The sequence below is a fragment of the Emydura macquarii genome, unplaced genomic scaffold (genome assembly GCF_026122565.2).
Source record: "Emydura macquarii macquarii isolate MOO-44397 ecotype Brisbane River unplaced genomic scaffold, CSIRO-AGI_Emac_v2 contig_691, whole genome shotgun sequence".
Lineage (NCBI taxonomy): Eukaryota > Metazoa > Chordata > Testudines > Chelidae > Emydura > Emydura macquarii.
In genome coordinates, this window is record NW_027130828.1 from 11,705,275 (window position 1) to 11,719,589 (window position 14,315).

General features: G+C 42.0%; 2 protein-coding genes across 5 annotated transcripts in view; one reads left to right on the forward strand and one right to left on the reverse strand.

The window, feature by feature from the left end:
- ZDHHC12 (zinc finger DHHC-type palmitoyltransferase 12) lies at nt 1-13,076 on the forward strand. 3 transcript variants are annotated; one of them, XM_067542030.1, is made up of 6 exons: nt 1-541; nt 1,740-1,876; nt 3,917-4,003; nt 5,666-5,832; nt 6,895-7,112; nt 12,343-13,076. In XM_067542030.1, exons 1-6 carry the CDS (start codon nt 295-297, stop codon nt 12,369-12,371), a joined length of 885 nt encoding a protein of 294 aa, XP_067398131.1. In that variant the 5' UTR covers nt 1-294; the 3' UTR covers nt 12,372-13,076. The 3 variants fall into 3 exon arrangements, with proteins under 3 accessions (XP_067398131.1, XP_067398130.1, XP_067398129.1); XM_067542029.1 differs by lacking the exon at nt 12,343-13,076 and having other exon boundaries at nt 5,669-5,832; nt 6,895-7,520; XM_067542028.1 differs by lacking the exon at nt 12,343-13,076 and having other exon boundaries at nt 4-541; nt 6,895-7,520.
- PKN3 (protein kinase N3) overlaps nt 10,489-14,315 on the reverse strand; it is a 22,699-nt gene continuing 18,872 nt past the window's right edge. Inside the window, exons 19-22 of one of the 2 annotated variants that reach the window (XM_067542024.1) lie at nt 13,941-14,083; nt 13,437-13,544; nt 12,747-12,827; nt 10,489-11,721 (exon numbers count right to left, since the gene is read on the reverse strand). In XM_067542024.1, the coding sequence (XP_067398125.1) occupies nt 11,509-11,721; nt 12,747-12,827; nt 13,437-13,544; nt 13,941-14,083 (545 nt within the window). In that variant the 3' untranslated portion in view covers nt 10,489-11,508. Of the gene's footprint in view, nt 11,722-12,746; nt 12,828-13,436; nt 13,545-13,940; nt 14,084-14,315 lie in introns of those variants that run through there. The other variant, XR_010918603.1, reaches the window with a different exon arrangement.

Consider the following 14,315-nt stretch of genomic DNA (forward strand, 5'->3'; position numbering starts at 1 on the left):
TCGTTCGGCCCTTTCTCGCACCGCGTGAGTGAACGAGCCCCGGGCGCCCTGCACCGCAGCGGCCCAAACGAACAGCCGCTCGCGGCACTTAGTCACCGAGCGCACAGCCGCAGCCGGGCGCAAGCTTACCCAAGAAGCGGGGAAGCCTGGCTGCATCTCAGCGCCGGCCTGTCCTGGCCGCCCAGCACCCGCTCCCCCTGCAGCCGCGCGGGCAGCGAGCGCGACCGTTCACCCGGGCCGCGTTTAACAGCTCTTGTCCCCCTAGAAACCAGAGCAAGCCCCGCCCCCTCCGCCATGGTAACCGCCCGGCCAATAGGCGCGTCTGGAGCTGGGCCGGGGCCGCCCTTCCGGGTTCGGGGCAGGCCGGGCCCGGGGACCGCTACCGACGCCGCGACTCATGCTCCGGCTGCAGCCGCCCGCGGCGGCGCGCGCTCGAGGAGGATGCGGCTGGGGGCCGTGTGGGGCGGCGCATCGCTGGCGAGGGCGGCGCAGCCGGGGCTCAGCTGGGGCGTCACGCTGGCGCTTTTCCTGCACCGCACCGGTGAGACCTGGAGCATTCCCCTTCGCCACCACCGAGCCCCTTAGACTCCCCTCGCCAGGGGAGAGCAGCTGCCCAGACCCCGGGGTCCAAGGCTGGAATCTGCCTCCGCCAGCACCTCGGACAGGGGGTCTTTAGCTGCCCTCCCCGCTGTAACTCATCCAGTTTAGCCAGCTCCGGATTATTCATTATTATGTGTGCAAAACTCGCGCTATTTGCTGCTTTTCTTACAGCGCCATCTCCTGGACTCACGTGATTGTGAGACTCCCAGCTTTCATTTTGAAAAGGGCTTGGCCCTCCTCGGCTAGGAGAATAACTTGAAAATATTAACTCTGAAGGCTCATAAACCTGACAGCAACGCTTCTTTCATTGCCTTAAACTAAGAGGTGGGGGTTTTTTGTTTGTTTGTTTTTTAATGGAGCCAGACTCCATACAATTTTGATTTTTGGGCACTTGAAGGTGGTAGTAGTGCACTATTTTATCTGGCAGGAAAAACCTCCAGCTGAGGAAGTGAGAGGGGAAGAGACTTCTGTATCCCCACCCACTGCAACTAGCTGGGATAGAGGGGAAAACTCACTCTTACTGCTTATCTAGGGTGGGGTGGCATTTGGCATATGAGAAGACCTGGTGTCTACTCCAAGGATCTTACAATGTAAACTAGACACACAGCCTAATGGGAAACCTATAAACTATGAAGGATTATAATAAAAAGTATCTTCTGTGGTATTTTATTAATATAATGCTCAACAGTTATGAAGAGATTAATGGTAATTATAAATATTGTTTTATTGCATTCCATGTGACCTTGCCTGGCACCCAGATGCAGCAATGATGGGCACCTTTGAAATGCAGTTATAATAATTCTAGAATAGTTATATACAGTACACTGCAGAGCAGCAGAAGAAGGTGGAGAGAGATTGCAGTACAGATAGAGGTGGAGGAAGGACTTTCATTTCAGTGGGGGGAAGCTGTTTGCTGAGCTCTTAAGTATGCTGTAAGGTCTCTTTTTGTAAATAGTCAGTTCCCCTTACAGAGGGTACAGCAGTGATGTGTCCTGATTTCCTGAGCAGTTGAGGCATACTTCCCACAGTTGATATGGAATTCAGCCCCATTTTGAATCCTATAGCTAAGGTCAAGGGAAATAACTTTTTGCTCTAAACATTGTACATAGACTTACTCTTTCTATGGTGGCCTCTTTCAGATCTGCGAAAGCAGGAAGAATATGGAGAATTGCTGCAGCCAGTGATATTTGTATTACTGGTTCTATGCTCTGTCTTGCTGTACTTTGCAGTCTCTCTCATGGATCCAGGCTTTGTTGAGTCTGATGAGGAAGAGAAGGTAAATCATTCTGTTAGCGTGAATCTTAAATTCTGAATGAAGGAAAGTGGGCAACCAACCTGTTGCCTGTAAAACCTGTAGATTTTGTTTTTCTTTCCAACATGCTAGTTAAGAACATACAATATAAACCGTCTTGACATTTAGCTTAGGGGACTCTTAAAATGTGTACAAAGGCAGAAGAGGTCAAGGAGTTAGGTTCTACAAGGTGTCTCTCAAGACTCATATAAATTTTGCTAGGTGCATTTACCGTATTGCCTCTTTATAAATCCATGGTATGCCTGCATCTTGAACACTGCATGCAGATCAGGTCGCTCCATCTCAAAAAAGATACATTGGAATTGGAAAAGTTACAGAAAAGGGCAACTAAAATGATTAGGAGTATGGAAAAGCTTCTGAGGAGAGATTAATAAAACTGAGACTTTTCAGCTTGGAAAAGAAATGACTACAGGATATGATAGAGGTCTATAAAATCATGACTGGTGTGGATAAAGTAAATAAGGAAGTGTTATTTACTCCTTCTCATAACAACAAAACCAGGAGTCACCAAATGAAATTAATAGGCAGCAGATTTAAAACAAACAAAAGGAAGTATTTCTTCATACAATGCACAGTAAATCTATGGAACTCCTTGCCAGAGGATGTTGTGAAAGCCAAGACTATAATGTGGTTTAAAAACGAACTAGATAGGAGGATAGGTCCAGAGGTAGGAGGATAGGTCCATCAATGGCTATTAGCCAGGATAGGTAGGGATTGCTGTTTGCCAGAACTAGGAATGGCCAATAGGATAGATCATTTGATGATTACCTGTTCTGTTCATTCCCTCTGAAGCACCTGGCATTGGCCACTCTCAGAAGACAGGATACTGGGCTAGATAGACCATTGGTCTGACCCAGTATGGCTGTTTTTATGTTCTTATCATACCATGCCCCCTTCTGAATTTCCCCTAGCACTCTAATGCTCTTCCACTTTGTCTTACTGAGCTGTAGAACAGACACTGGCCTTATGTTACACTCACTACTGCAATTGCTGTACATACAGAAAACTAGGAGAGAGGTGCAAGCTGGAAGGAAAGTATTCCTTGCAACTGTATTTTCTGAAGAAGGTAATTGATTTGTCACTGTCTCCCTCTTGAAAGACTGAGTTGTACAAAAATGAGATCAGTGCTTTAATTAGAAAGAAATCTCTCCCAGGTATTATATTTGTTTTTTTATCCTGCTTGGACACCTTATCTTGCCTTGTACAAGCAATTTAATATCCATTATCACTTTAATCTTCCAAAACTTATGTGATTTTAGTCTGTGTTTTTGAACTAGCACTGTTTATACTACAAATGCATCTCCCTAGTATTTTGAGGCAGATAGAGCAGTCTTATTGCTACTTATGTCCTGTGATGAGTTGTATGTGGCTCCATGCCAAATCTTTCATTCTGTCTCCACATGCTGTGTGGTTGTCAATGGCTAAAATAACCCTACTCTCTGAACAGTTGTGTGTGCGTGTATTAATTGTACAGTAAGCTGGATTTCATGGTATTCTCTGCATTGCTGAGGTTGTCATACACTGTTAGATCTATCTCCTTTGTCTCTTAACAGCTTCTGTACTTCTTAAGGAAGTGTTCCCTATGTTTAATGTTCTTAACCTGTGAGAATGCTGGGACTGGTTGTGCCTATGATTCTGTAGACAAAAGAGACAGCTAACTAACGGTTGTTCTCTCCAGAGTCTAGAGTACAAACCATCCTTATGGCTCACCCTTAGGCTATATCTACACTATGAGCTACAGGTGAGATTCCCAACTTGCATACACATACTCACACTTTCATTGAGTTAGAGCAAGTATAAATAGTAGCCATGCCAAGTACCAGTTTCAGGCAGGTTTGCACTTGGCCCCGCTAAGCTGTGCCTTTGCTGGTGCTGCTTGTGTTACATGGCTATGCTACTATTTATACTCCTGCTGTATGTATGTGCAAGCTGTGAATCACACTCCTAGCTTGGAGTATCGACATAGCCCTAGGTGCCATCTTTTCTCTCATTACCTTTTTGTAGGTAGAGATGAATGAAGAGCAAAGAATTATGATACCTCAATTTCCAAGAAATGTGCGGCTGCGGCGCTGTGGATACTGCATGCTGAAGGTATGTGCATGCAGCAGTTGGTCAAGGACTGGGGTGATTGCTTGGTGAGCTGGTGTTCGTCTGGCTACTTGTCTTCTGTTATTGCCCAGCACACTGTTATGGTTAGTCATCACTCAGCTGCTGAATAGGCTGGAGGCATCACTCATTTCTTGTAAGTTTACAGTATCATCATGTTGATATAAAAAGCGAAGGCAGGAGTAGACAGAATTAGAAACTTTGATTCTGGTACAATCCTGAGATGAAAAGTGACTCAAGCAAAGTGTGTAACTAAACATTTTAAAATAGGGATAATGTTAATTTTCAAAATAAATACATATGTCCCTGGCAGTTCACAGAAACAAAGTTCTGCTCTCTCCTTACTCCACACTGGGGAAAACACTGCTTCCTGCCTTGTCTTTGCAATCTCAATTAAGGCCTCATCACATCTTCAAAGATTTAATTTGAAAGTGTCTTAGTAAAGTCAAAAGGTGGAATTCAGCTGGGTGGAACACGTAGTGTGCTGGCAGGTATGAGTTTGTTTAGATGTTTAGGAGCAAAGAAAAGCTAGTTTTAACTCTAAAAAGCATAGTTCGCTCTTTTTTTCCCCTTCATCCAAGTAGGTTAGTTCTTGAGTAAGATGAGCATGCGTCCTTGAAGCTCAAACACTTGATTTCAGTAGCAGTCCCTGTCAATTTTATACAATCCAGGATTGGGCCAGCTTCTGTAAATACCTGAAGACTGACCACCCAAAGGAGCTATCAGCCAGCTTGTTGCTGAAATAGATAAGAGACTGGCAGAGCATATGTGTACCTGAGGGGCCTATCTTTAGGGGACATGTCACATGTTGACATAGTCCCTTCCCCAGCCATACGTCCTCTTTAGTCTTTGAACCAGTCCTCCTCCCAATAGCAGGGGAGGAGTGTATACTTCTCTCCTACCCTCTCATCCACATGCTCCTGAAGCCAAAAAACCCACCTTTCTTTGTATATACTCAAAACATTTTCATAAGTGGCAGGTGCTCTAGTTTTTCACCATCAGACTTTGGTCTCCTTTTCTTAAATATCCACAGCTCACTGTATTGAGCTCTTGTTTCAGCTACCTCCCCTTATGTGTTTGCAGCTTTATTCTGTAGCTAATTAAGTGAAGTTTATAGCAAAGTACTGGTCATGGGCAAGTCATTTAACCTCCATGGCTCAGTTTCCCCATCTGTAAAAAGGGGATGATAATCTCCTTTGTAAGGCATTATACATAAGGCCCTACTTAATTCACGATATTACAGAAATTGCAGATTCTGTAATATTAGGCTTCTACCACAATTTCAACAGCAAGAGCTCTGCTGGGCATGGGGCTGACCGTGAGAGCCCCCACTCTCAGCCCTGAGTGGCTGACGACAGAAAATCATGGAAAAGTAATACTGGACCTTTATTATGACAAATAATAAGGTCCATTGTTACCTTTCCATGGCTTATCTGGAACTCAGCTGCAATTTTTGGACAATCATCCTGCAATTAAAGTAAGGCCTTAATTATACAAGAATTATTAAAAATAAGTGCTTTTGAAGGGAGAATAGTGGGAACCATCTCACTTTGCAGAAGGATTGAGCTGGGTGACTTCCTAGCTATTTTCTATGAAATAGGGATTTGGATATGGGTAGACTATTCTTAGTATCTGCTTATTCCACAGCAGCCAATGCGAGCCAAACACTGTCAGCTGTGTCAGCACTGTGTACGTCGTTATGACCATCATTGCCCCTGGATTGAGAACTGCGTAGGAGAGAGGAATCATCCACATTTTATAATCTACTTAGCTGTGCAGCTTCTGGTTCTCTTGTGGGCCTTTCATATTGCATGGTAAGCACTTGAGGTGACAGCCTTTGGCAGGGACAATTTACCTTTGAGGTCTTAGAGTTCTGATGATGATTTGGGCAGAGCAAGATAGCAGTGGTATATGTTTTCTCCTTGCCTGCATGCTGGAACCAGCTCTTCTGACAGCACCACTCTGATTATTGCCACTGAGGAGTACACAGCCACTTGAGGGTGTTCCTTAAAACACACAAAAAGCCTTAGTCCATTCAGGCAATTCTAGAATGGAGGATCATTTGAAGAGCTGGAAACATGACTTGACTTAATTAAATTGTCAAAGTTACCTGAGCTACCGCATTTACAATCAGATATAGAGGCAGACTCCCCTGATAAACGGGAGCATATAGTTTTACTTGCAATACAACCTTGACTTTTCCAGACGTGAAGGGAACATCAAACCTTCTGGAAAAACAGGGGAGCAGGCTTTGGCATCTGACAGTAGGTATATTGCATTCAGAGTCCGCTGTCATTCTCTCTACTCTATACCAGCACTGTGGGACTTTTAACAGCGATATACTGTTGATTCAGTTGACAGAACTGAGGTGGTTAGTTATGCAGAGTTTGATATTTGGGTTGAAATAGTCTATATGTCTTAGCTTTAAGCTTATATATATATATATATATATATGAATATAAAGTAATTTTTGCCCTATTAATTACAGTGCAACCTATATTTATAAATGGCAGGCAGGTGAAACTCCCCATAAACCATCTTCTGGGTTTGTCTCCTAGAATTGTACTCACGGAGTTCTTCTCCTGCAGTGCCAGTTGGCTCTCTAATTGTCAGGAGAACTTAATTTTTGCAGAAGTTTTAGATATCCAAGACCTTTTTCCAATTTGGGTTCCAGTGTATTCAGAACTTAGCTTTGTTTTGAGTCTTGGTGCTGCAGCTTATACAATGCTTTGAAGCTGTAAAGCACTGCAGAAATATTATCCACATACAAGTCAGGAGTGCAGTATTTGTGAGTCAAGCTGATGATTTTTCCAATGTAACTTCAATTCTGTATCTAACCCAGTTTGACATAGCCATATTTCTCTTTTAATTGAAAGGTCAGGCCTTTACTTTGAACAGTCTTGGGAGTGGCTGCAGCACAACATCTTCCTTCTCCTGTCCTTCTTCTTGATAACCATATTCACCATTGTAGTGATGGTGCTGCTGGTTTCACACTTGTACCTGGTCTCATGTGACACAACCACCTGGGAGTTCATGTCACGCCATCGCATCTCCTACCTCCGACAATGCGAATCAGAGAATCCCTTTGATCAAGGTATCATTCTCAACCTCTGGAGATTCTTCTGTGCCTGTCGTCTCATTACATGGGAGAAAATATACTTTCAGGAGGACAGTGACCCTGTTTAATTATAGAATGTAAATTCAGCCAGGGTTTAATGGTGTAATCTAAGACTGATTACAAGAGGGAAAAGTACAACTACAGGGTGAGTTGAAGTGCAGGTCCTCTTGCTGAATTAGTCATTCAGGTTTTAGCTGATAAAGGATGCTTCAAGGCAGGTGGTGAAGAGGCTGCTTGTCATGGTGCATCTGTGCTAAGGGCTTTTTTAAAAAGGAATTTAGTAGTAGGACTCTCAGAAACAACCTCTCTGTGATTTGTTGGAGAAAGCACTTGTGTTGTAACCCATTTCCTACTGCTTTAATGGAGTGGAAATTTAGTCCATAATGAACCAAGCAACTATCCCATCCGCAGAAGCAAGTCTACTACAAGAAGATTAAGTGGCAGGGTGGCTCCATGGTTACTCTTCATATCCAGGTAAAATAATTTCTATTAAAAGGTTCTGGCAGCACCTAGTTCTGGCCAGCACCAAGGGGGTGATTTCTGGTCTGAGTGGATGTGTACTCTCATCATTTACCTCGTTTTGCTAATCATATCCATCAAACCTCTCAAGGCAAATACAGGTGGAATTCTGCATGAATAGCTGCTTCCACTTATTTCCCCATTCTCCCCTCCCCAGTTGCTGCCACATCCACTCTAGGGAACAGCAGCAAAAAGAAGTTCATTACTGATAAATTAGGCCAGAATCAGTTTATGCCATGTGGCTTTCTTCATGATTATTCTTACTGTCAGGACCGCTATGTGCCTTATTGGTAGAGTTGGACAAATAGTGGAAAGGTTTTTTTTTGTTTTTTTTTTTTAATTAAAATTTGGACAATCAAAAGCAAACCTTAGTTTGACAGCATGCAGGAGCTTCATCTGTTCCACAAATATTTGAGCTTTACTACTGCTAACATGCCGGCAAAACAGCTGTTATGCATCAAATTCAAGTTTTCAGCTGTTAACCCTACTCATTGTGGTGGGGTGGCTACTTAGACACAAGTCAGCAAAACAATACCATTGACTTAAACATAAATGAAATGCACATTTAAACAGACCATAGACTGTTATTTCATAAAGAAATTGAGTTTTCAGTGAATGTAGAATTCTGATTTAAACTGTTTGTTCTTGAACAGAAAAGCAATATTTGTCAACTGCATTATTTGTGTATATCACTTATTCAGCACTCTTACCTATAGCTTGTTTGGGAAAAGACTTCCTCAAAATATTGTTCGTTATATATTCTTAAATTAAAATAGTAAATGGGTGAGAGTGGCAGTGAAGAGGAGACATTTTTGAATGCCCTGAGGTGATTTTTAATTGGTACCACTGGGATGGAGCCAGAATTCTTATTTCCTTGCCCAGCTGGAGCAACGCTGGTAATAGTACTGCTAAATCCATGTCTTGATGTTTTCCCCACTACCATATTAATAGTTATATTTTCAACTTATTTTACTTTTTTAACTCAAAAGGGGAAAAAGACTAGTCTCCTTTTTATTTTTAAACAGATGCAGGTACTGTATTAAGGATACTGGCAGGATTACTTGTTAGTGTCATCTTAGATTAAAATAGAAAACTTACCTTCTTCAGTTTGAGCAGCATGGACAGTGAAATTAACCTGTTCAATTAGTTTCAGTTACAAGTTCCCATATGGCAGTGCAAAGGTGATGTGCACATAGTCCCCAGCCTCTAAAAAGGATAACCCTCTGCACTGAATATTAGTCCTGAAAATATTTCTAATCAGGTTTTGTAAAAACTCTGATGCTTATTTGGTGCCTTAGTATCTTTCATGACTCAGGGGTTAGCACTTGACACAAGAGCTAAAGGAATGGCTATCACATTGGCAGGTTGCACTCAGGTTCCAAGTTAGGTAAGCACTCTTATATCATTATACTCTGAAAAAGCAACTCAGACAGCAGGAGGGTCTATGTTTGTATCTAAGACCAGAAAAAGATTGCAGGTTCTTTGGGGAGGGAGCTATGTCTGCTGTGTCTTGTACAGGACAGAACACACTATCAGCACTGTGGTATGTGAAGATGGGTTCTTTCTGGATTGTACATCACCATTAAGAAAGGATTCTGCAATTATAATTTAATTCTATTGATGAAGAATCTGCCATACAAAAGTGCACTTTACATTAGCGGTGTTGGCTTTGCTATCACATTAAAAAATAGCTGTCAGCCAGTATAATTGAATACACACAAATTAGATCTGTTTGATGGGATGGTGAATTTAAAAAATTGTCTGAGCTGCCACTGAAAAATATTTGCAGTTTAAATTATTTTTAAATGCTCTAAACTGTGTTGCAAATAATTGTAAATCATTAAAAGATTAAAATTTGTGCTGTTCTCTACATTTTTCAGTTTTGATGCTCAGTAGAATCTTTGGGTTCTCCTGCAGTAGCACTATGCTGCACCTTTTAACCTCTGTTAGAACGTAAAAAATCATGGAAATAGGCTAGTCCTGACAGTTGTAAAAGATTTTACAAACACATTTGGAGCCAAATGTGAGCAGACACTGGCTGTTTTAATAAGGTTCAGTACAGACATATACCCTACCTTAAACTGGCTTTAAGATTAGGAGGAGATAGTTGGTAGTGTGGGTCAAATTCCCTTTACAAGAGGTTCAGAGTAGTTATACTTGACCGTGGGAAGAGAGGAACTAAGATCTGTGTGTGCTGTTTTTTTTTTCCCCAAGTGTATATATACTAAAACTCTTATCTGAGTAACTCCTTGAGCACTTCAGCCAATCTTGATTTAATGGGGACTCCTCTCTGGTTATGCCCAGATCCTGTCTTCAGAAAGAACACAACTCTTTTTTGATTAAAAATGCCTCTATTCCTGTAGAAGGGTGGGAAACCCAACATCTACATGTACGTGTTAGCCTTCAGTGGGGATATTTCTTCTCTAGCCTACTAATCAAAGCCACAAGCCAAAATGCCATTCCCTACACATAGTAACAATCATAAATGATAGCAGTCCAGTCTGCACTGTCACGTGGAACCATGTTATAATTGCCACAGTAGTTTATGAATGACCCTGCATACTTCTTATTAGAAAGTGTTTAAAGAACCGTTGCTATTTTTTACTTTGTAATCATACTGGCTAGCTGGGAAGAGGAACTGCACTCTGCAAAACAGTTTCATAGTCAGAACTTAATGTTTAAATAGTAATCATAAGTGCCAATTATAGCACTGCTACAATGAAACCTCACACCTGCTAATTTCTATATCCATACACATATTTCTGCATTTTGGGCACTAAATAAAATTGGTCTTGATACAAATTATTCCTTATTTAGGCTGTTTTCTAGACAATTATTTCACAATCACTATTTATTCATTTTTCCATTATAAACATCCACAATATTTTATATTATCTGAGAAAGATACAGCATATACATAGTAAGATGAATAAAAACTGGAGAAATAGTCTGAGTGCAATCATTGAAAGGACATACATGCTCCCAGTAAAGACAATAAATACACAAGGGACAGATTTACAAAAATAAAGAACACTATCGGTGTTAAGCAGAAAATATGTGTTCTCCCAACTCCTGAGAGGTTCTAACAAGCCAGGTGGATAAAAGGCAGAAGTTTCATCATAAGGGGGAGTCTCTCTAATTTACAATAAACAATGTGCAAAGTTTGTAGGGTTTAAAGTCAGTTCTCATTAAAGAGAGGAATTAAGATTTAACAGTAGCAGGAGAGTAGAAATCTCGTTTCTTCTACAAAGCAAGACTAAGATCTCCACTTGTAATGTCTGGGCAGTTTCCAAATCCAACCTTCATCATTTTGGTTGTATTAAGCCACAGCACCCCTTAAACTATGAATACAACTAGGCCTAAATCCTTTGCAAAGGAGAAATAGTGCCACATTTCTTCTTTCAGAAAATAGGTGGAAAGTGCCAGTTCCCCTGCCTCTGATCGTCCAGCACTGAGAAAGCTAGGCAATTTGGTAAGCCCTGCTGCAGAGATAGATGAGTTAGTTTAAGGAAGGGGAAAGGCTCTATTTCATTTAGATACATTGTTAAATGAAATCCAGTTTAAATTGTGAGTGCTCACAGCTATCCAATGGTGTCAGAGTATAGCCAACAAGCATGAATCTTTCTTGAAGACAGTTCACATGCAGTATTCTCTCTACTAGCACATGCACACACTGAACAATGCACTAGAACAACCAGCTTGCAGAACACGCTGCTTTCTACAATCCTTAATGCAACCATATCTATAAATCTTTGCTTGTTACTAACTTGGCCTTCCAATAGTCAGTGCCAAGTCACTCTCCAGGATCTCTCAGGATGGCAGTGGGCTGCATGGGCTCCTTACACCACAGCTATCAGACTTCCAGAAGGTGTCTGGAGACAAAGTCAAAGTCCTTGAAGGCAGCCTGTTCCTCAGGAGTGAGGACAGGGAGCTCATCTGGAGGAGTCAGGATTGGCTTCTGGGAGGTAAACTCTTCATCAAAGTTGCTAATATCAGTGGGAGCTCTTAAGGAAGGCACAAAAGGGGGCTTCAGGGCTCTGGCAAAGAGGGCATCCCAGTCAATCTCCTGTAAATAGAGGAAATTACAAAACCAGACTGGCACTAAGAACAGACTAATGAATTGTGAGATAGTAGGTAGGAAGTAGTAGATCCCTTCCAGATCAGTGGCAGCATGCCTGATTTCTACAAGGCTAGAAAACAGAAGTGCCAAGATAACTATCAAAACGAGGTGCACCACAGGAAATACAGAGATCACTCCCAAACCAGTCTTCCAAGAGACCTAAGGCTGCTCTTCAGAATACCAGCCAAAAAACAAAGCTACAGATCAGACTGTTATTCACTAGAGACAAAACTAAACTGGAACCATAAGCTCTTAGCAGGAGACCATTAAGAAGTTCTCTGTAGAGGGGCTACCCAACGGAGTATTTTAATTGCTATAGGGGCTTACACAGCTCTTTACAAATATTATGATTTATGGCAGGATAGTCCTGGTCAGTTATCCAGCTCAGCTGTTTTATACAGTTTGTTTCCATATTCAAAGTGTTAGCATCTCTGTGGCCTTCTTTCATAATGTATAGATTATTGCATCTTCTCCACGCTAAGCGATTCAGCATTCATGTTCCTCTGTGAACACACTGACAGTTCAAGTTTTATATTCTAACTGCTCAACCCTTCCTCTTGAATTCAGAGATGGTGATTGCCAGACAATTTGTATGATGGTACCTGCATCTGTATACCCACATCAAGAGAATTCCCATAGCCTATAGGAGAGATGTTTGATTGGATCCCTGAAATTAAGAGGTGGGGACATTTAAGACCAATTTGGAGCAATACGTATTGAAATAAAGGTCCTGTGCTTGGAAGCCTAATGGTACTGGAAAACAGACTTGGATCAAGAGGTTCTGAAAGTAACTCGTTATGGAGATAAACGTTTGGCTAGAGTGACAACGTGTCAGAGATGCTGCTGCTAAAATTCTCATTACTGACCAAAAGAAACAAGCAAGTTTGCTTCTATAGCAACAGAAAGCAAATACCTCTCCTTCAACTCAGACATAATTGAGCACAGAGTTGCACAGGGGGCTGAATTCTTACCTTGAAAAAGGACTGGGTTTTAATCTCCTCTGCATCTCTCTCTCCTGCCCCAAGGCGACGCTCTGGACATTTTTGGAGAAGCTGCAGGAAAGACCAATCGAAAAATTCAACACATGGAACAAGGAGGGACATGAACAAAATTCCAGAGAGAAAACAGAGCAGCAACCTTCCAATCTCTCCACCTTCTCCCTTCCTAGCAGGATCATAACCAGTCAGCACTAAACTCAAGTTTAGTCTATTGTAAACCTACTGTAAAATGTATATGTTGACTCCAGGTAACAGATAGCCTTAACTGTATACCCTGATCAATAGATAATTAAAAATGGAATTCTGCCCTCTTCACAGAATGAGTCTGACATCCCTACCCTAAAGTCATTTAACATCTGTCCATTTGAGAATTTGCAGGATAGGCTCCAACAGGAACACTGCTTAATCCTCAATAGTCACAAGCATGGCATATGTGTAGTGAGGCGTCAAGGATGGGAAATTAAGAGATGACTGAGAATATGTGATTATAAGGGTTCCCTGTAGGATATGTGGACACCTCTGGGAGCACACATACGCATGCACTCACACACACAAGTGGAAATGCCATCTAGTCAGAAGAGTGTCTCTCTGGATCTACGTGTGCTGAGGCCTGAGTAAAACTTGCTCAGTCTCCTGGCTCTCAGGGAGATCCCATTGCAGTACCTTGCGGAGTATGGAAAGTGCCTCAGAAGAAAGGAATCGCGGATAGCGGACCTCTTCATTGACAATGCTGTCAAAGACCTCCTCTTCATTATCTCCAGGGAATGGAGACTGCAGTGGAGACATGTTATTATCTGACATATATTGTATCTGTATTCTTCTGTTTATTTACTTCTCACACTGTAAAATGGGGATGATAATACCTCATAGTTGGAAGGATTAGCTAGTGTTTGGCAAGTGCTCTGAATGAGGAAGACGTGATAAATACCAAGGATCAGTATTGGGGAGAACAGAATTCAGAATAAGGCTGTTATCGCTGGTTTCAAATCACAACAAAAATAATTAGAGGAATCATGCTTTGAATGCAAGGGAAACCCAAAGATGTACTTTTATTCACTTAAATTATTTTAAAGACAGATGAAGAGCAGGTAGGTGCACCCATCCCATGACTACTCATGTCATATGGTGAGGCCACCCCTCCCTTTCACCATAGGAAAATGGTCTCACCTCACCAACAAGCATCTCGAAAATGAGCACACCCAGCCCCCACCAGTCCACTACCCGGGTGTATGAGGTGTCCGTCAGGACTTCCGGAGCCAGAAATTCAGGGGTGCCACAAAAAGTGTTAGTGCGGTCCCCAAAACCTATCCCTGTGGAGAAAATGCCTTTATAAACACATCACACACATTCCCAATTGGTTATGCATCATCACGTTTTCTGGAAGCATAATAGGCAATATAGGTGATGACAGCAGCGATGGACAACATGGCTGAGAGTAGCAGAGACAGGTGGGCAAAGAGAGGAGAACTGTCATTAATACATTACACCAACAGCGATCTGCCTCTGACTTTGCAGGACTTTTCCCCACCCATTTCCATACAC

Bases quoted from the DNA above. Each gene is read 5' to 3' on its own strand.
- ZDHHC12 (XM_067542028.1), top strand. From the start codon at position 295: ATGGTAACCGCCCGGCCAATAGGCGCGTCTGGAGCTGGGCCGGGGCCG. The intron at 542-1,739 runs GTGAGACCTGGA...GGCCTCTTTCAG, and splicing joins GCTTTTCCTGCACCGCACCG to ATCTGCGAAAGCAGGAAGAA. The intron at 5,833-6,894 runs GTAAGCACTTGA...TTTAATTGAAAG, and splicing joins TGGGCCTTTCATATTGCATG to GTCAGGCCTTTACTTTGAAC.